The sequence below is a fragment of the Nycticebus coucang genome, chromosome 15, assembly GCF_027406575.1.
Source record: "Nycticebus coucang isolate mNycCou1 chromosome 15, mNycCou1.pri, whole genome shotgun sequence".
In the NCBI taxonomy this organism is placed as follows: Eukaryota; Metazoa; Chordata; class Mammalia; order Primates; family Lorisidae; genus Nycticebus; species Nycticebus coucang.
The window spans coordinates 2,477,789-2,498,103 of NC_069794.1; the positions used below are offsets into that span (position 1 = coordinate 2,477,789).

At 42.1% G+C, this 20,315-nt stretch overlaps 1 protein-coding gene across 3 annotated transcripts in view; it reads left to right on the forward strand.

Moving 5' to 3' along the window:
* The window catches only part of ANKRD10 (ankyrin repeat domain 10), a 34,615-nt gene extending 14,608 nt beyond the window's left edge, over positions 1-20,007 (forward strand). For 2 of the 3 annotated variants that reach the window (XM_053563439.1, XM_053563441.1), the window contains exons 4-6: positions 5,221-5,456; positions 14,301-14,396; positions 18,470-20,007. In XM_053563439.1, the coding sequence (XP_053419414.1) occupies positions 5,221-5,456; positions 14,301-14,396; positions 18,470-18,942 (805 nt within the window). In that variant the 3' untranslated portion in view covers positions 18,943-20,007. Of the gene's footprint in view, positions 1-4,223; positions 4,319-5,220; positions 5,457-14,300; positions 14,397-18,469 lie in introns of those variants that run through there. The other variant, XM_053563442.1, reaches the window with a different exon arrangement.
* Positions 20,008-20,315: the final 308 nt, after the last annotated feature.

Genomic DNA, 20,315 nt, shown 5'->3' on the forward strand with positions numbered 1-20,315 from the left:
ATGGGTGGCCTCAGTGATTGCTTTTCAAAGTTTTGATGAATGTTACAGGAGGTTGAATTTATAGATATACACAGTCAAATTTCAAACTAGAACCAATTTGAATGTTGAGTTGCTTGATGTCTAATTTTTTTAAATCTCTGCTCATTTTCAAAGATTTTTCAAATGGATGTTAGGGAAGACCAGGGAGCGTGACCTACCTCGCTGTCAGAAAAATGGACAGATTCATCCTTAGTTGGGCACAGTCTGTGCCTGTGTGCAGCAAACTGAGGTTACCGAATCCAGAAGGTACACACGAAATCTCACGTCAAAGATTCAGACTAAAAATAATGTGGACACTTTGATTTGACAGCTATTACAGTATCCATTCAAAATACAGTTTTTGAGAATGTTTTTAAGCAATTTCTTTCATAGGTCCTCTTTGAAGGACTGTGTGTAAACTGCAGGGCAGGCAGATGGGTGCCATCTTTACCGACACCTCACAGGGTCGTAGGAGCTGCCAGCAGGTAACAGCCCCTCTGATCACACAGTACACTCAGTAAATATCTACAGATTGGGGTGAAGGATGGGCTGTTTGAGAATACTATGCTGGAGCAAAGTACTGGATTCAAATGTGGAATTCACATAGAACCTATAAATGGAGGTGTTTCATTTGTGTGCCCAACTCTTTGAATTTTAGGAAAATAAAGCAGAATAGTTTAGATTTAATGTGTACTTGATCTTGAAACACTAAATGGGATTCGAAGATTTAATAAATTTGACACATTTTAGCAAGGATTACCGTTCAACTATTAAAAGATTAAAATTGAAATAATTTAGCCAGGCGTTGTGGCGGGCGCCTGTAGTTCCAGCTACTCGGGAGGCTGAGGCAGGAGAATCGCCTAAGCCCAGGAGTTGGAGGTTGCTGTGAGCTGTGTGAGGCCACGGCACTCTACTGAGGGCCATGAAGTGAGACTCTGTCTCTACAAAAAAAAAAAAAAAATTTGAAATAATTGCTTAACTAATAGGAAAGCATAGTGAAAATAACAAAATTTAAGACCTCATCTTTTGTTAAGTGAAAGCATTTTGAGAATTGTATAGTTTAATGATTATTCTCATCTTTAACTTTGGAACCTGCATGATCTTAAACCTCTAGAATGCATTTGAAATTAAACTGTGAAGAACAGTTTGAAGATCTGGCTTTGTCCAGGTAAACCAGCTGCCTGGTGCCACTGTGAGCGCTGGAGTGTGATGGGAACACTGAGGTGGAGGAGGAAGGTGGTTTTCCCTCCCTGTGGTCTCTCCAGGTCTTTTGTTTTACATCCTTCTGAGGTTTAGCACTTTGTGACAGAGTCTGCAACTTTTAAAAAGTTTTCTTTTGAATTTAATAGTGAATGAATTTAAGATTAATAGACATTTTTCAGAAAATCCATTATAAAGAGTAGAATAAAAGGTAAAAGATTTCTTCAGTGAGATGTCGTCTCATCCCAGTTAGAATGGTTGTTAACCAAAGATAAAAAGCAGTTGCTGGTGAGGATGCATGAGGAGGAATCTCACACCATTGCGGGTGGCGATGAGAGCTAGTGCAGCCACCGCAAAGAACAGTTCCGGAGGGTTCTGGACAAGCTGGAAACGGAAGCGCCACATGACCCGCTGTCTCACCACTGGGGTGCAGACCCCAAAGAAAGAAAACCAGACACCAGAGAGATGCTTGACTCGGTGGTTATTGCAGCACTAAGCACAACCACTAAGGTTTGGAATCAGCCTAAATATCCATCCACAGGTGAATAGATAAAATGTGGCATCTACACACAATGGAATGTTATTTAGCTGTTAAAAAAGAAAGTTCTGTCATTGGCAACATCATACACTAAGTGAAAAGAGCCGGACACAGATCTGTGCTGAATGTTCTCATTCATGTGTGGAGGGTAGAATAGTTCCTAGAGGCCGGGAAGGGGGAGAAAGGTATAGGGTGGGATTAGTGAAGGATACACAGTTACAGCTAGACTGGAGGAATAAGTTCTGGGGTTCTCTAACACTCTAGGGGACTGTAGTCAACAATAACATTTTTAAATAGCTAGAAGAGAGGATTTTGAATGTTGCTAACACAGATAAATGATAAATGTTTGAGGTGATGGATATACTAGTTACACAAATGTCACTGTGCATAGTAATGAAACTCACAGTGTATTAATCATGTAATACAAATTTCAGTGTCCGTAACTAGCCACACTCAATTGTTTGTGCATGGCCAGTGGAGGCTCGAAGCACTTACATGGGTCTGCTATGGGTAACGGCCGTCCCGGGGACTAGTGGTGCTGGTAACTATCTAGGCCCATTTCTGCTGTGTGCACTGTGCAGTTGAGCCACCACTGACAAGTTTTTTTTAATGTGAGCAGATAAGGATTAGGGTATTTCAAACAGGGATTAGAGAGTGGTGATATTAAAGGCAGGAAATAAGGAGGGGGACGTTGGGGGCAAGAGAGGAGTGACAGCCGGCTTTATTGGGTGCAGACTCAGGCGTTGGCAGACTTCGTAAGGACATCGTACCGCTCGGTTGGACGGCATGCGGTACACCTGGTGCCTAGTATCAGAGAAGCCAGAGCGGAGATCTCCTGCAGCTTACCTAAAAGCACTCTGTTCCAGGTTCTGGTGTCTGTCCTATATACTTTGTAGAATTTTTTATCTCCCTGTCATTAACTTTTAGCGCACACACCCCAAATTATGTGAGAAGCAGAAGTTGTTTGATTTGTGATTATTTCATGCTTGCTTAGTCCATACATAGGAGCACATAGCTTTGGTGGTCATTTTTCTGAGTTCTTTTTAGTTAAATAAGTTTTAAGATGGTACCTCACACCACACGGGAATTTGGTTGGCTCTAGACAAGTACCGTGCCATGCAGTGTGTGACGACTTTGGGCAGGGGCCGACCTTGTTAGTATTAACCAGAAAGTGGGCAAGTACTCCCAGACATTTAAAATGTCCAGTAATTTTCACGTCTGGGCATTATTTTGTTGCTTTTTCAGGTTACATTTCCTTGGAAAAACAGTACTCTTAACTGTTCTGACCCACAGTCGGTCTAGTATCCAGTTTCTGAGTATAGAGGGAAGGGGTTGATTGTGTTTCAGTGTCCCTTTAACAACTTCAGAAGGCTGGCGTGCCCCTGAGCTGCTTAGTTTTCCTTAGTGAACTGGCATTTATAATTGTAAATCCCATTTTAAAAGTCTGTTTGCTGTTGTTTTTTCTCTGATCCACCAAGATTGGTTTTTACTGTCAACCTCATTAATTAGTACTTTGATTTGTCCTGGTATTAAATGATAGCTTATCATTTCTGTGTTCTTTGATTTTGGAGAGCAGGACCATGCTTTCTATAGAAATGATCATTTTTATAAACTTTATGTTCTCGGTCTTCATCTTTTCAAATTCTGAAGTTTTGAGATTTTCACATGGCAGCTTATTTTTCTACTCACATTCTTGAGAAGAGTAGACCTTTCTAGACCATCTTCACTTCTGGTGTCTTTTGAAAATGACACACCATGCTAAAAAATCAAGCTACACTTAATATTTGTGTAACTAGTCGATTTTATTTTGTACAGATACATAATTCACATTATGATTTAATATAATCTGACCATACTTTGCTATTCCCTTTCCATTTAAATCTATATCAAAATAAAAAATGTTATGAAATACTAGAATGATAATGCTGAGAATTCACAGCCTTGCAGTCCTGCGGCAGATACGTCAGTTTTAGTCCCTGATGGTTCTGCACACGGCTGCCTTATATTTTTGAACCATTTTGTTGATTTCTGGGGTTCTCAAGTCTTGCCTCTTTTATATCTGACAGAATTATGTTTGTTTTGCTCTTCAAAGTGTACATTTCTCATGCTTTAAAAAGTAGAGACGTGTTCAGTACCTGTCCACATAGGTATTTCATTGCTAAGGTTAGAACTGTGAAGATGACTGGAAACAGAAACGTAAGGCTCTTGTTACTCTTACAAAGTTAAAAACTTTTTTTGTTTTTACGTTTTCATTGTCAGATAGTTTTGAGTTTTTGTGTGTGTGTATGTATGTTTGTATGGCCCCAAGGAACACAAGCCTGGGGTTCTAGGTAGCTTATTTCAGGGACTCGCTTTGCTGTGTGGTTGGCACAGCTTGTGAACAGGTACGGGGCTGTCTTTGCTGTTTAGTGCTTCTCCCGTTTCAGTTTATAATCCTGCAGCTAACAGAATGTTTGCTTTTTTACAGGTTTATTTCACAGAGCAGTGTATATTCTTGTCTTCCAGGGGAACTTCAACATGGAGTTGCTTTTGGTCCCTCAGTTTTAATTCAGTGTCCTAAAGGTTGATAAGTTCAACTTACTCTTCCATATTTTATTCATACCTTTCCCCTATGTTCTAAGCCCTCACTGCCTGCTTTAATCTGAGTCTTAGCCACGGTAGAAGACAACAGACGGTTGCTTTTTAATGATTCGGCAAGTTAAAAGTCAGTTCTTTTAAGTGGTAGGACTCTTAGTGGCCTGAGTAGGACAATAGTGTCCGAAACACTATTTTAGGACACTATTGATAGGCTTTTCAAAGGAAACTTACATTTAGGTGTTCTAGAGTCCTGAAATGTAATACTTGTGCAGGTTTCCTAAGCAAAGCTAAAAAAAAATGAAAATAAGGCACAGAAACGCTCAGCTTTTCAGATCTCAAATCTGATTAGTTATTTCCATGTCAGGGTGTCCTTCTAAACTTCCACTTATAGTGTCACATGTTAGCATAAAATCTGGCTTGTTGGTAAGCCATCATTTTTATTTTTAGGAAGCCACTTATTAATGAATGCCATGGACAATTTAGTACATGTTTGTTTGTTATGATTTTACTCAAGCTAAAGGAGTGGGTTATTAAAATTAAGTGCAGATAAGATAGAAGTTAGTGTCAGGTAAAGTCTGAAGTTAGCATAAATTTAAATTCTTCAGACTTAAAAGAAAACATGATTTTGAGAAGTTAAATAGGAAGATGCCTTTTTTTAAGTTTAATATGTTGATTTTTTAAATTTACTATCTCCCAAATCTTGCTTAGAAATCAAATGTGTGAAAGAGAAGTTAGTTACAGAGCTAGGTTGTTGACCTTCTTTAATGGAGATTTGCTGTAAATTTTGTGTACTCTGTGGTGTCACTCAGATAGCTAGTCAGTTGGGCAGGAGCAGAGACCAGGCTGGTGCTGGACGGGCTGTGATTCGGTGTTTCTGTGTCGCACAGCCTGAGAAACGCCAGTGGCCTGACGGCAGCAGACATTGCACAGACCCAGGGTTTCCAGGAGTGTGCCCAGTTCCTCCTGAACCTCCAGAATTGTCATCTGAACCATTTCTATAATAATGGCATCTTGAATGGGGGTCATCAAAGTATATTTCCTAATCGTATTAATGTGGGAGCAAATCGAAAGAGAAGCTTGGAAGACTCGGAGCCCTTTGGAGTAAAGAAAGCTAGAACTGCAGGTGAGCCCGCTTTGTGGGTGGGAAAAACAGCTGTTTCCCTTAGTATGTTTTCTTGTTACGGCTGAGCATTCCTTGGAGAGGAGACCTTCACTGAAGAAGTGGTAATGTCCCTGGTGGATTCGGGCAGTGGTGGAGATTTCCCCTGTGTTACCACTGCGTGAAGAGGGGCCTTTTCACAAAGTAGGAGGCTGAGAGAGGCCTGTTGACAGCCCACATTACACGTGTGTGTGACCTCTGAGCACCCAGGTCGACCTGCCATGAACTAGGATGTCTCCATTTGTTGTATCTATTTGAAATATAACTATTAAAGAAATCTGCCACTGTGCCTGATTTTTTTTTTTATTTGCTTGTGAATGTTCCTGAACTTATACTAAAATTGCCAGTGGGTTGGCAGTAAAACACATTTCACATTTGGGAAGGTAAATATTTTCTGTGCTATCACCGTTTGCACTCAGCTCGTCTTCCAACCCCACAAGGTGATGTGTGCTCACTTACCACAGTGTGATCTCGTGTGTCAGTTTGATACTGAGGATTTAAATCTCTAAGGTAAGTTGTTTTAAGTATTCTGTCACCATTTTTAAAAAGGTGGTAATATTAGAGTTTGTATATAAACATAGTAAGCTAAACTAGTCTTTAATTTGAAAAAAGTCTCCCTTTCATGTAGGAAAAGTATCTGTTTCAGATATCTTAATCAGAAGATGGATTGTATCACACCTATAATCTTAGCACTGTGGGAGGCCGATGGATTTCTTGAGCTCATAAGTGTTCAAGACCAGCAAGTGCAAGAGCCTATCTCTAAAAAACAGCCAGGCCTTGTGGCAGGAGTCTATAGTCCCAACTACTCTGGAGGCTGAGGCAAGTGAATTGCTTGAGCCCAGGAGTTTGAGGTTGCTGTGAGCTGTGACACCAGGGCGACAAAGTCAAACTGTCTCAAAAAAAAAAAAAGGTAGATTGATAGGTAGGGGTGTGTAAAATTGAAAACTAAAAATGACCTCAGGTAAGGTTGAGGATAAACATGCAGTTGTACCCATTGGTTTGGGGAAAATCACCTGTGCAAGTATATATAGCACAGGAAAACCCTGAGTGAAATCAGTTATTGGAAGATCTGGAAGCTTCAGTTAACTTCACATTTTGTGTGAGTCAGCATTATCTTTCCTGCCTCGTTTAATTTAGCTAAAATGTATCCAAATGAAAATTTTTCCTTTAAAGTTGATAAAATATTCCCCAACTGTTTTAAGTCTTGTCACTGAAAAACCCTTGTGATTATGTGACCTTTTTGTAGAAATGAATTTATGAACTTGGTACAGGTTAAAGATTTTTATAAATTATGGACATAATTTCTGGAAAGATGCTATAAAAATCATGAGCATGACATGAAAGTGTGCATAGATTTCAAAATGGTGTTCTGTTTTTATTTTTTATTATTATTATTTTTTTTTTTGTAGACACAGAGTCTCACTGTACCGCCCTTGGGTAGAGTGCCGTGGCGTCACACGGCTCACAGCAACCTCTAACTCTTGGGCTTCCGCGATTCTCTTGCCTCAGCCTCCCGAGCAGCTGGGACTACAGGCGCCCGCCGCAATGCCCAGCTATTTTTTTGTTGCAGTTTGGCCGGGGCTGGGTTTGAACCCGCCACCCTCGGCATATGGGGCCCGCGCCCTACTCACTGAGCCACAGGCGCCGCCCCCAAAATGGTGTTCTGTTACAGTGAGGTGTTCAGCCTGTCATTTTTATCAGGTTTCAATTCTTTTTTCTAATATATTTTTTAAAGTACTTAATGAGCATCCATTTTTTAAAAACATTCTGTACAGGCTCAGCGCCTGTTGCTCAAGTGGCTGAGGCGCCAGCCACATACATCTGAGCTGGTGGGTTCGAACCCAGCCCAGGCCTGCCAAACAACAATGACACTGCAACCAAAAAAATAGCTACTTGGGAGGCGGAGGCAGGAGAACCACTTGAGCCCAGGAGTTTGAGGTTATTGTGAGCTGTGATGTCACGGTACTCTACCCAGTGTGACAGCTTGAGGCTCTGTCTGAAAAAACAAAAACAAACCAAAAAAAATTCTGTGCAGTTCCGTTAGTGCTCAGTTAATACAACGGCTGTATCAGGCCCTCACGTGAAGTGCAGGTATCCACCAGGTGTGTTTGTACTGTGTGCTGTTTGTACTTAAATAGCCTTTGCAGATGTTTCAGGCTGTTTTTCATCATTCTTGATAAATCCTGAATTATTTAGTTTTTTTTTTTTTTTTTTTTGAGAGACAAGAGTCTCACTTTATCACCCTTGGTAGAGTGCTGTGCTGTCGCAGCTCACAGCAACCTCCAACTCCTGGGCTTAGGTGATTCTCCTGCCACAGCCTCCCGAGCAGCTGGGACTACAGGCCCCTGCCACAACACCTGCCTATTTCTTGTTGTAGTTTGGCCGGGGCCAAGTTCAAACCTGCCACCCTTGGTATATGGGGCCGATGCCCTACTCACTGAGCCCTTTTTAGTATTTTTAAAAAGTTACTCAACATTCTACTCAGACTCAAAAAATGTACATAGTTTTTAAAACTAGTCTTAGAGTTAAGGTCAATTGAAGTAGCCAGTTAAGTCCTTAATTGACCTTAGAGTTAAGGTCAATTGAAGCAGCAATTTTGTTTTGCTGTTTAACTGTGAATCTTAAGTTTTGCTTAATCTATTTTATTAGATAAATTTTTGTTTCTCTTGCCATGATAAGTACTTTCTTTCCTCAGTGACACATTCATATAAAACATTTTTAAATTATATATAAAAATAGAGTTGTCTTTTGATTTTTCAAAAATGATAGTGCCTGGGATAATAGCATAACTGTATAGATACATAATTTGGACCTTAATAAATAACCTTAGTCTATTCTGTCTTCTAGAATTCAAGAATTACAGATACTCATGTTTTTAGCGTGAAATGTCTAAGAATAATTCCAGAAATTTTCCTGACTAAGCTAATTCTTAAATTCCTGTGATTTTTTTTTTTTCCTTCTTTTGGGGAGATGGTCTTTCTCTGTCTATTAGGCTAGAGTGTGGTGGTGTCATAGCTAACTGTAACCTCAAACTACTGGGCTCAAGCAGTCTCACGCTCGCAAGTGGCTGGGGCTGTATGCATGGACCACCGTGTCCAGCTAGTTTTTCTATTTTTAGTAGAAATGGGGTGTTGTACTTGGTCAGGCTGGTCTTGAACTTTTGGCCTCATGTAATACCCCTGCCTCAGCTTCTCAGACTGGTGGGATTACAGGACCACCCTAAATTTCATGCTTTAACTTTTTTATGTGTGTTGGAATCGTGAGGTTATCTACTCTTAGCCACGGAGAGTAGTGTCTCTGCTTCTAATGAAAGTAGCTTAAATTGAAGTGATTTCCCTTTGAAAACTATGTTGATACAAAAGATCTCTAATGAATAATAATGTGGCCTTACTGTATTGAATATTAAACTGTCTTTTGGAAGCAATTTAATGCTACAAGAATTCATACTTTAGGCCTGGGCACAGTGGCCCACACCTGTAATCCTAGCACTTGGGAGGCTGAGGCGAGTGGATTGCCCAAGCTCATGGGTTGAGACCAGCCTGAGTCAGAGCAAGACCTTGCCTCTAAAAATAGCTGGGTGTTGTCGCAGACACCGGTGGTCCCAGCTACTTGGGAGGCTGTGGCAAGAGAATAGCTTGAGCCCAAGAGTTTGAGGTTGCTGTGAGGTGTGACACCACAGCACTCTACTGAGGGCAACAAAGTAAGACTGTCTTTGAAAAAACAGAATTCATACTTTAACTTTCATCTTTGGCAAAGAAATTATTAAACTTTGATAAAGTCCTTTGTGATGCTGTTTGGTCAGAATCCAGACATAGTCATGAACCCTGGAGGAGGAAGTAAGATCCACAGTTAATTGAGCTGTTGGTTTTAGGGTTTTACTCCACTCCTTATGGGATTTTGTTTATTGGAGATGGAACTCTTTTTAAGAAAGCATCAGTGTACTGTGTTTAGTGTTTTTGTGTTTATCAACTCTTTGCTGAAGCTGGAGTGACAGGTGGCTGTGAAACCGCAGCTGCACCTGCTGTGTAAGGTGTCAGGTGTCTTCAGAATGTAATTATTTACATATGTATTTGTTGAAAGCTGTTGTTAAAATTTTCAGTGATCTATTAGAAAAGAATGCCACTTCCTTCCATGAGTGAAAAATGGTCATCTTGCTAATGCAGTAGAACCTCTTTAAGTTGACCACCTAAGGGATATACAGGTGGTCACCATAAAGAAGTACGCCTGCTGTACACGTGCCTGTCCAGTCTGACCATTAGGGTAACTTAGGGAGGTGGTCAGCTGTGGAGGTCTGCTGTGTGTTTTGGTTGGAGCCCCGGAGTGGTGGTGGGGGTGCACTGTGAGTTAAAAAAACTGAACAACCTTCAGTTTCATAATTAGGAAAACAGTTGCCACAGAAGTAGGGTGTGTTAATAACAGGTCTTCACAGTTCTGTTAATCAAATAGGTATATCATTGCTCTCAGAATCTCATTCAAAATGCATAGGTATTTGATGTAAAAACACTTCATAGGAAAGATACCTGCAACATTGTGACTTAGTTTAAAATTAGCAAGAACTTCCTCAGCACACTTTCCCCAGATTGAATTTGATGTGCATGAAGGACCTTCACTTCTGTCTGTGTTGAGTGGGTGGCAGCAGGGAGATGGGGCCAGCAAGTTTGGTAAGTAGTAGATGTTAGCAAATGCCTTGGAACTTGAGATTCAGAGAATAAAGTGCCTGCCAGGAGTAAAATTTTAATTTAGTTCCTTCTAGTTTGGTTAGTTGTGTACAGTATATTTTTGTTTTGTTTTAATTTGGTCACGATGACAGAACATGCATAATTGTGCTCAGATATCAAGTGTTTTGATCACTAAAGTTTAGTGTCACTTCTTAGAAATGGGATCTGAATTACTCTACAGACTAAACAGCTTCCACAGTTGTCCTCAAGCACCTCATTTGTTCCCACAGATGGACGCTGTGGTGGAGACATGCAGCTCCCCTTTGTGTGTTCTGAACAAACCCAGGTCCCCAGTCTCCCGAAGCCTCCCTGCTGCAGACACTGGCTGCGTCCTCCTGTGTCCTGCATCCTCGCCACCTCTACTGGGCTTCCAGCCAAGTCCAGCAGAAGGTCACCTCATAACAAAAGAGCCTTCATTTTTGCTAAAGTGCTGTTTTGTTTTAACAAGATCTTTAAGGAAAAAAAAGTTTTTGAGTAAAGTGTGCTGTGTAGCAGGACAAGCATTCTCATCAGGAAGGCTGAAGGGACCATGAAGGAAGGTGGTGGGGAGAGGCTTCCCCAGTGGTCTGCTGCTCAGCAGTGGGATTGCCCCTTTAGGTGAAAGGGTTGCAGAGGCCTAAGGTGTTCTGGGTACCTGGCCACATAGAGGTTCTGAGTCAGCACCTGGGGGTCCTCTCGTATGGCACCTGGAGGTACAGTATGATTACCAATCTACCGTAGTCCTAATCTTCACTGAAATTCATGGAATAAAACTATTTGGCAGTATTTGCACTTGTAAGGTGTGTCTCCTGCTTTGGTCTTGGGATATGACCAGTATGGGGCAGGTCAGAGCACTTAATGTCCACATCTTAAAATACACGTGTGACTACAGTGCTTTTTCTTCCAGCTAGTTTAGAGACGGTTAGCCTCGGCATGATCAGGCATTCCCACGAGCCCTAGGTGTGTCTGGCGGGGGGTGCGCAGCAGGACAGCCCGCATCAGACTGCCGGTACCACGCTGTCTGGTTGTGCTCACCTCTAAGATGCGGCAGGCCTTCCCTGGCTTTCCAAACGGGGCAAGACATTTCCTAAGTTTCAGACTGCTTGATCATAAATAGTTCTTGTAGTTACAGTCTTGAGGAAAATTGGCTTGAGACATTTTGACCAACCCTTACACACTGGATGTAAGTACAAGTGCAGACTGCTGGGTCCTGGGTGGCCGCCCCAAAGGGAGCGTCTCCCGTGTCCCCGACACAGCCAGTGGCTGTGCACCTATGTGGGGAGGCTGGGAGGCTTTGGGCCAATCCTGGGTAGTTTTCTTTCCTGGATATTCAGTATCCAACTTGTCCTAAGAAGCCTATCTTCTCCACAGATGGCTGCTTGGCAGTCAGAAGGCAAGGACACCGTACAAAGCGGTCGTGTTGAGTAGAATTTTCAGAATTCTGAGTTAACTTTAATTGTGAAAGTCAAATGGAAGTGCTTCCTTCCAAAACTAGACTAGAAATTGGTAACTTTGGAAGAAGATAGTGTATTTTTCTGAGATGTCTGTATGTACAGTACTTTTATGTCTGTACCTTTTTCAAGTGTGGGGTGTGATGGTGTGTGTGGGAGAAGGTGCCGGCAGAGTCAAGTCCAAATCCATTGTCCTTAAAATTTGGAGAAAACAAAACATACGGGCTTGTAACCTAGAACTTTAAATGCTGAATAATTGGAGCTGCAGTGCTGCCCCCTGACCCCCAGCGGTTTGAGAACTTCCTTAAGGCCGCTGGGAATAAAGACTGGAAGAAAGCTCCATGTCCAGTATCACCTGAGGCTCTGGAGAAAGGGACGGGATGCCAGGACGCTGTGTTAGCACGGAAGCCTTTTATTTTTATCCACATTAACAAAAGACACATCTGCCGTGTGGGGCAGTTTCAGAGAAGTCGCTGGGTGGGTCGTTCGCTGTGCATTAACTTTGCCTGTGGTGTGGGCCTGAGTTCCCTTTGGGGCAGGTGTGTGATGTCCCGGACTCCCCCTAGTGGCCTCAGCCTTGGCTGCCTTTGGGCACCAGCACGTCCCCACTCCCGCCTGAGGTTAGCCTGAGGTTACTGAGGGTCTCCAGGCTTCCTTGCAGGTTATGCTAGTTATCCTTAATAGTTTGCTTCCTTTCTGTGTTGTTTATTCTGGCTGGCCAGTGGGCTTCTCTAATTTACTATTACAAGCACTGGGGCTTAGTGAAAAGATTGAGCTCTGCTTTCTTAAGCTTTCCTTCTTCTACTCTTACCTGTGGGGATTTTTTTAACCTGCTTTTCAGAGGTGAGAAATTGCCAATACAACCTCCAGTGGGCACTTGACCCAGGGAATATTAGCCTATAAATTCCAAAGTTAAGCCTGTGGATACTTGGAGCTGTCTGTCAGCACTTCACGGTGTGGAGGGAGTGAGCCACTGGAATGCTGTGAAATCCCTTGTCACCTGGCACAGTTGGGGGCCCTGCTCCACCCACCCCTGTGGGTATGTTTCCTAAGGTGCTGCAGGCCTCTGGTTTCTGGGAAGTGTTAGCTTGCTCCTTCAGATAGAGCCCTGCCCGTCTGTAGGACCTGCACAGGGTTAAGAAAAGCTCCGAATGGAAGCCACAGTTCAAGGGCTCTGGTTTTAAGCACGCCTGCCTTTGAAAAATGCTTTTGGCGGCATACCTGTTCGGACAGAACATCTTCCCAACTGCACAAATCACACTGTTCTGTTTTCTCTCTCTCCTTCATACTAATTGCTCAGAAATTGGGGTTTCTCATTCCGTACATTAGCATCCTTGGGGAATAATCTGGAAGATATACACAGTGTAATTAGAAATGACTTGTGTGCCTCTAAAATTAGAACTAATTAAAGCTACAAAGTTCAGATCTTCCTATTTTTAAATGTTTATTTGAAAGAAGTTTAGCTCTGAAACATATATGTATTCTTTGGCCCAGGAATGTGCACAGAGCTATTTTACAGGGATGTTAATTAGGAGGGTCATGACAGGGAAGGAGAGTGAAGCAACCTAGATGGCTGTAGAGATTTGGCTAGATGGATTATAATGCAGCCAAATGGCAGGTGAAGGATTCTGTTTAAATTAGTTGGTAATGGAATTCTTGCCATGGTAAATGAATAAAGCAAGTCGTAACTGATTGGTTAGAACCTTTTTGATAAAAACCCATTAAGGTTAGACACTATCAAGCAGGAAGGGCTGTTCCTGGGAAGGGAAGGGTTTGTGCACAGCGTGTGGAACTTGGGGAGGGGGGTTGTGAGCATTGGCACCCCAGACACAACTGGGGACCTTGTACACAGAGACTAGGTGTGAGGGTTAGTCGCCCCTTCAGACACACAGCTGGAGACTTTGTACACGGTGACTAGGTATGAGGGTTGGCCCCTCCTTCATATGCACAGCTGGAGACCTTGTACACGGTCAGTGACAAGATGGGAACATTGGCATCATCAGATGCACAGCTGGAGACCTTGTACACGGTGACTAGGTGTGAGGGTTGGCATCCTCCAGACATAGCTGGTGACTTTGGACATGGCCTGTGTTGCTTTAGGTCCAAATGTCCTGGAACTAAAACTTAATGTAATGTTTTCAATTTTACTGTATTTTGGTGCTTCGATCACATGCCTTTTAGGGTAGTATGTTCACAGACTAGTCTTGAGTTTCAGCCTTTATGTTATTTTTTGTTAATGAATTTTAAAAAGAATATCGATTGTTTTATGGTTTTTGCGTTGTCACTTATGAATTATGAAAGGAATTACTTCTTAGGAAAACACTTGCTGAATTTGAGAAAGTGTAGAATTGTCTCTAGGTTATATAACTACTTTATATTTTCCAAATAGCATCCTGAAAATTAGGATATTTGCCATCAAGTAAACCTGTAATAGTTATCTGAAATTCCATAACTTTTAACTGAAATTGCACATTTCAAGGAATAATCTTTACAGTGGAAAAGTTTCTCAGTACTATGCTAAGCTTATTAGTTATCTGTAGAGATTTTAATTATTCAATAGTTTAAAGAATTTAGTGGTCCAAAAAAGGAATGAAAACCTGTCTTTAAAGCTTTCTGGTTATGTACCAAAGAATCTGAAGTCGTCTTTGTTTTCTGTACAGCTCAGAGCTTGGATTATGCCGTACCACTCATGAACGGCGAGACGGAAGATGAGGCTGACAAAATGCACATTGATAGAGAGATTGCCGTTGTAACAGGTGGGAGTGGACAGTTTCCTGTTAGCTGCAACAACAGTCCAGTGGGCGAAGACACCAAGCAGCAGGAGAGTGGTTCTGTTGGACCAAAAGAAATAGAAATCTATACTGTTTCGGCAATGCAAACCCCTTGTCGTTGCAAGAATCAGTATGCATATTATTTCTAACGTAATGTTTTTCTTAAACCATCTTGCACTTTGTTGTCCAGTGTCTACAAAATGTTATAATTTGCATATCTTAAGCATATTTGTAGATAAAGGATAAGTGTTCTGGGTGCATTCTGTGGATATGAAAAGTATAAGTGCAATCTTCCTGTTCTGATTTGAAGCTGTTGCTTACTGTGCCTTGCTTGTTTTTGATAAGATTTGCATTTTTTACTTTCTGACCTGCGACCTTGGGGTGAACATTCTGAACCGTGCTATGGTTAGTGTTTTTTCAAAGCAGCCCAACACACGGATGACTCCTGGCAGCAAAGCTTGAGAACTAGTGGGTTTGGTTTCACAGTACAGGGTCTTCTGTCCAACACTCCGGGTTGCTCTAGTTTCTGTGACCTTCACTCTGAGTTTGTCAGATTGCTGAACACTGGTGTTTTACAGAACACATTGAAACATTAACATTTTTAGTATACTAAAACAGTCCTGTTTCTAATTTGTAAAAGGCAGCAGCTCAGTTCTTATAGCATTTAGAATATCTAAAAAAGATTGGTGCATTTAGCTGATGCTTTTTCCTACTGTTCTTTATTTAGGTGATAACAAAGTTTTAGCCATTCTGTCAACGTGCAGACATTGGTACTTATTTAAGTTTTTTTATTATTATGTCTTTTTCTTTCCTTTTTTTTTTTGTAGAGACAGAGTCTCACTTTATTTCCCTTGGTAGAGTGCTGTGCCATCACAGTTCACAGCAACCTCCTGCTCCTGGGCCTAGGCGATTCTCTTGCCTCAGCCTCCCCAGTGGCTGGGACTACAGGCGCCCGCCACAACGCCCGGCTATTTTTTGTTGCAGTTTGGTGGGGGCTGGGTTTGAACCCACCACCCTCAGTATATGGGGTCGGTGCCCCACTCACTGAGCCACAGGCACCGCTCTGTTACGTCTTTTTCTATGCTAAATTTTTCACTGGAGTTAGATTATGAATTTGTTTACCAAACCTATATAAAAAAATCATTTCTGTTGATATTTCTATGCCTCTTTGTTAGGGGCAGTATAAACTTTTTGCCAAATAACTAAGTGACACCAGTAGATTTTCCGAAAGATATTCTGATTGGATGGAACGTTTATAATAAAAGGTTTTCTGTGGTTAGGAGCTGTCTGACTTTGGCTAAAGATGCATAACAGAACTCAAAGTCTGCTTTTTTAAAAAGTGGCATTGCTGCATGCTTTTGAACAGGCAGAAGTAATCCTGCTTTATTCTTTAAACGTTATTCTGTGTCACACTTTGTCCAAGCTTGGACATCGTGGTGGAAAAGCTGTGTTTTATTCCCAGCCCAGGCCACATAGCTGATGCTGCCCACGCGCTCCCCGTGCTCTCCCTCACTTGACTCCTGGCACTCGGACTGCGTAGACATGCCGTGTCGAGTCACGAGGAATCACCGCATCTCCTCAGTGAAGTAGCATCCCATGTCCACAAGCATCTGAGGGAGCTGCCTCTTCTCTTTGAGAAGCATCACAGAAGTGAGGGGGTTCTTTAAATACTTCCAATTTTTTTTTTTTTTTTTTTAATTTTGGTGAGATTATTTTTCAGGGGTCATACATTTTTTAAAAACTGCACAAATAATGCCCCTTTTTTGGCCACAGTTCAGCAGGGATGTCTTTGCATTTTAAATGTTCCTAGTTTGAGACTCAAGGTAGGGTTGGGGGGCTGCTTTCTTAGAAACCCAGATCTTCCCATTAGAGGGGCTGCAAGTGAAGCAGGATATTGGCAGAAACTTCATTCCAGGCCAATCCTGGTTGCCCACGCTGTGTTCTTTGGGTGTTGGCCAGATGGTCGGCTAGCTGGGCAAACATGAAGAAGGAAGCACCAGTCTTCACAGGTAGCTCAGAGCAGGGCGAGTGCCACTGAGAGCTGGGCGCTGCGGGCCAGCCAGCAGGGGCCTTGGCGAGTCTCCAGAATGTCTGCTATTCTTTTGTTGTTTTTTTAGGTTTTTCATAATGATAGGGAGTTATCAACCTTGATTTCGAGATTAAGTAATAGAACTAATTTATGTCTAGGCATTGAAGAAAAATTTTACTTTATTCTTTTGGTAAACTGCACACAGTGAACCTTAGTAACTGTCCGGGTTGCCATCACGTGGTTTTTTCACTTAGGAAAGTTAGTTTGCACTTTATCTTTGAAAAAAATTAGTTTAAATTTTCTGCAGGGAATAACTTATTTCATTTGTTTTTATATTTAGTCCTTGAAACACTTGTTTCTAGTCTTGAGTTTTAACTAAATAGAAAAAACTATCATTTAATTTGAAAAATTATCCATTATCTTTTAAAGAATTTATAATTTATGATTGTTGCTTAAATCACCAAAAAATTGATTGGTGGAATGTGTAGAAGATATTTGTTCATTGAACAAGCTGTGATCTTTTGTTGGCAGAAGACATCAGAACACAACAGACGTCTGTCTGGGGTGTGTAGATGGAGAAGCGGGAGGGACGCCTTGGGACAAGTCACGCGGTACCGTGCAGTGAGTGACGTGTAGGGTAGTCAGATGTGTTTATACTGGGTCCTGATTCTAAAGGTTATCAGAACTGAGCTCTTCTGTGTTGAATATTGTGCCTTGCTTTGATAATGTAGACTGCTGAGAGAAAATTTATCATTACTGAGCAAGAGATAATTTTACATCATTCTCATTACTGTGAGTCCTGTGAACATGAATATTATTACTTCTCAAGTTCCGGTATACAGAACAATAACCTGTAATTGTTCCAGGGTGCCCAAACGTTTTGTGGTGGAATTTTTTTCTGTCAGACATGGCCCTTGTAATGGATGCTACATATGCAGATTAAACTGGCAGCATTTTTTCTGGGTGTGGTGGCTCAGGCCTGTAATCCTAGCATGTGGGAAGCTGAAGCAGGAGGATCCCTTGAGGCCAGGGGTTTGAATCCAGCCTGGGTAACATAGCAAGGTCCCATCTGTGCAAAAATAGAAAAACTAGCCCAGCATGTTGGCTAGCAACTGCGGTCCCAGCTACTCAGGAGGCAAAGGCAGGAGGATCACTTTGAGCCCAGAAGTTCGAAGTTGCAGTGAGCTGTGATGATGCCACTGTACTCTAGCCTGGGCAGTGGAGTAAGACCTTGCCTCAAACAAACCGAAAACTAAATAAGACTATCAGCATTTTTGCTAGAACAACCTAACAAAATGAAACCGTGGCCATCACAGTCATTTTAATTGCTGAACTCAGAAGAAACTATTCAAAAACTATTGGTCCAAGACCACGTGCATTGGGATCATTAACAGTCCTGTCCTTGCTGTAGTTGCTGGCTTCTCCAGACTTTGCCGGTGCTCCTAACGTGGCATTTTGCAGGAGTACTACGTAGATCTGAGTGTTACCAAGAAAAAAACTGTCCTTTTCGTACTCCTATACCTGCTTCCCTGACTTCAAGAAGGTTTTTAAAAAACATTCTGTGACACTGTCCTGCATAGTTGGAAGAACTTCCCTGACTCACTTGCTTCATTCCTCTCTTTTTGTGCTTTGTGATAGCCTTTTGTAGAAAATCCTTCTCTCCAGTTCTGATGGACCTTCTCTCGTGATTGATTTTTGAAACAGCTCTCTGAACATAATCTTAAAACAAGAACAGTTTCTATGTGGTGTGCTGGTATTTTTCATGCAGTGTGTTGGCTTATGTTTTTTAGTTCAGCTACTTGGTGCTCTAAACTGCACACTTTCCTATCTTACTAGGAAAATACCATGGTTTTATTTTTAAGTCTTGCCTGTGCACGTTGTTTTTATTTTGGAAAAGGAACTGGTTTGTTTGTAAGAAAAAAGCAAAAGAAACTAAATTTTTTTGCATTGTAGCAACAGTGAAACATTTTATAGTTGCTCCTCTCCCACTGGTTCTGAATTTTGGTGACAGGTGTATTTCTTAATGCAGATGTGAAAAACAGTAGCTCCGTGTCGAGCACAGTGACAAATGGATGTGTCATCAGTGGACACGCGGACTTCTCCACCACCCAGCTCAATGGGATGGAAAGCGGGACTGGCCAGCGCTTGGCAGGATCTGCTGGTGTTAGCAGTGGGTCAGTTCCAGGACAGCCGTTGCCCAGTAGCGAGGGTCCTCTCAGTGTTAACGGGACTGAGGAGCCAGAAAAGACCACGAGCGTGAACCCCGAGATGTGCGGCTCCCTGCACCTCAACGGGAGCCCCAGCAGTTGCGTCGCCAGCAGACCTTCCTGGGTGGAAGACATGGGGGATAACTTGCACTATGGACACTACCATGGGTTTGGGGACACTGCAGAAAGCATCCCCGAGCTGAACAGCGTGATGGAGCACTCCAACTCAGTGAAGGTGGAGGAGCGGTACACCTGCGCCGTGCTGGGCACCATGCACCTGTACCACGGTTCCTAGGGACAGCGCTGCTCCCAGAGAGGCAGGCGTCCTCCCTGCTGGCCGGCTCAGAACACGCGTGTAGTAATGTCACGATTACATCGACTTGAAGTAATGTCACGATTTGTACTGTTTTTTATATTTTCTGAAAAAGTAAACTTCTTGGACAAGTTCCTAGTGAGTGCTTGTTTGTGCATGAGTAGGGCTTACCTAGTCTAGGTGTTTCTAAGTGGTGTATATTGGTCCTTTTGTAAAACACACTTTTGAGATTTTTCTGATGCCAGTCTCAATATTTTGTTTCTAATTCTGTCACCAGATGACTGCCATTTTCCCTTTTGTGCAATTAAATCTCACTTATCAAGATAATCTGGGACAGTAAAGGAGGTGCCTGGTGCCTGCCCTCTGTCTGCACAGGGGCTCCCCCCAAGCCTGCTTCACTCTGCCCGTGAATCCCCTGGCAGCACAGCGGCTGCCTGGGCCGGGCACCCAGACTTCTTGCAGTGATTGTATCAAGAAAAGAATGACTGTCTTTTTCAGTGTCTTTGAAGCTTGGCACATTGCTGTGTATGGGTCAGTGGCGCCTGGAATGAGGCAGCCCTGCCCTGGGTTGCAGCCTGGCTGGGTTCTGTTTACTGTTTTTATCCCACTCCTCCCACTCGGGCCCTGCAACTTTCACCACAGATCGCAGATTCCTTTGTACTAGTGGAAGTTACTATTAATATTTGTAGGAACTGTCAGGTCAAAATATTTAACTGACTCTTTTGACTTATATTTTCTTTTTTCTTTGTTTTGGGTTTTTGGTTTTGGAAGTTTTCTGTTTTAAATATGTACTACTATGTATATCCAAGATAAATTGGGTGTCTCTTAATAAAACTGCAATTAATTTCATGATTTTATAGAAAATAGCTTTTGTTTAGGCAACTAGCGTTTGCACTGCAAATATGTAATGAATTTTCACTTTTCTGATTTTTGTAATAAAATTGGTGAAATAGAGAAGAAACAGCTAATGAACAGTGTTCTAAGCGTGTTACTAACATTTTGTTTTACAACTATCCTTTACAAATTTAATAAAAAGCTCCAGTTTGTTCCTGGGGTGTAGTTTCTTTCCACGGTGGGCATTTGCGGGGAGAAGGTGTGAGTGGGAGGGGTGCTAGAAGGTTAGTATTGTTTTATTTTGTCTGTGATTTTACGTTATTCTGATTCTCTTTGTATGGTATGTTTTGCACTTTGGATTTGTTCATATACTCTAGTTTTCCAGGCCCTTTGTCTTACCGAAACTTCACAGACAAGTATAAATTGCGCGTGTCCTGTCTCAGTATCCTCCCTGGGCTCTCGTTTCCATCGCAGACAGCCATAATGTTCTCAGCTTCCTGGGCGTTAGCAAATATTATTGA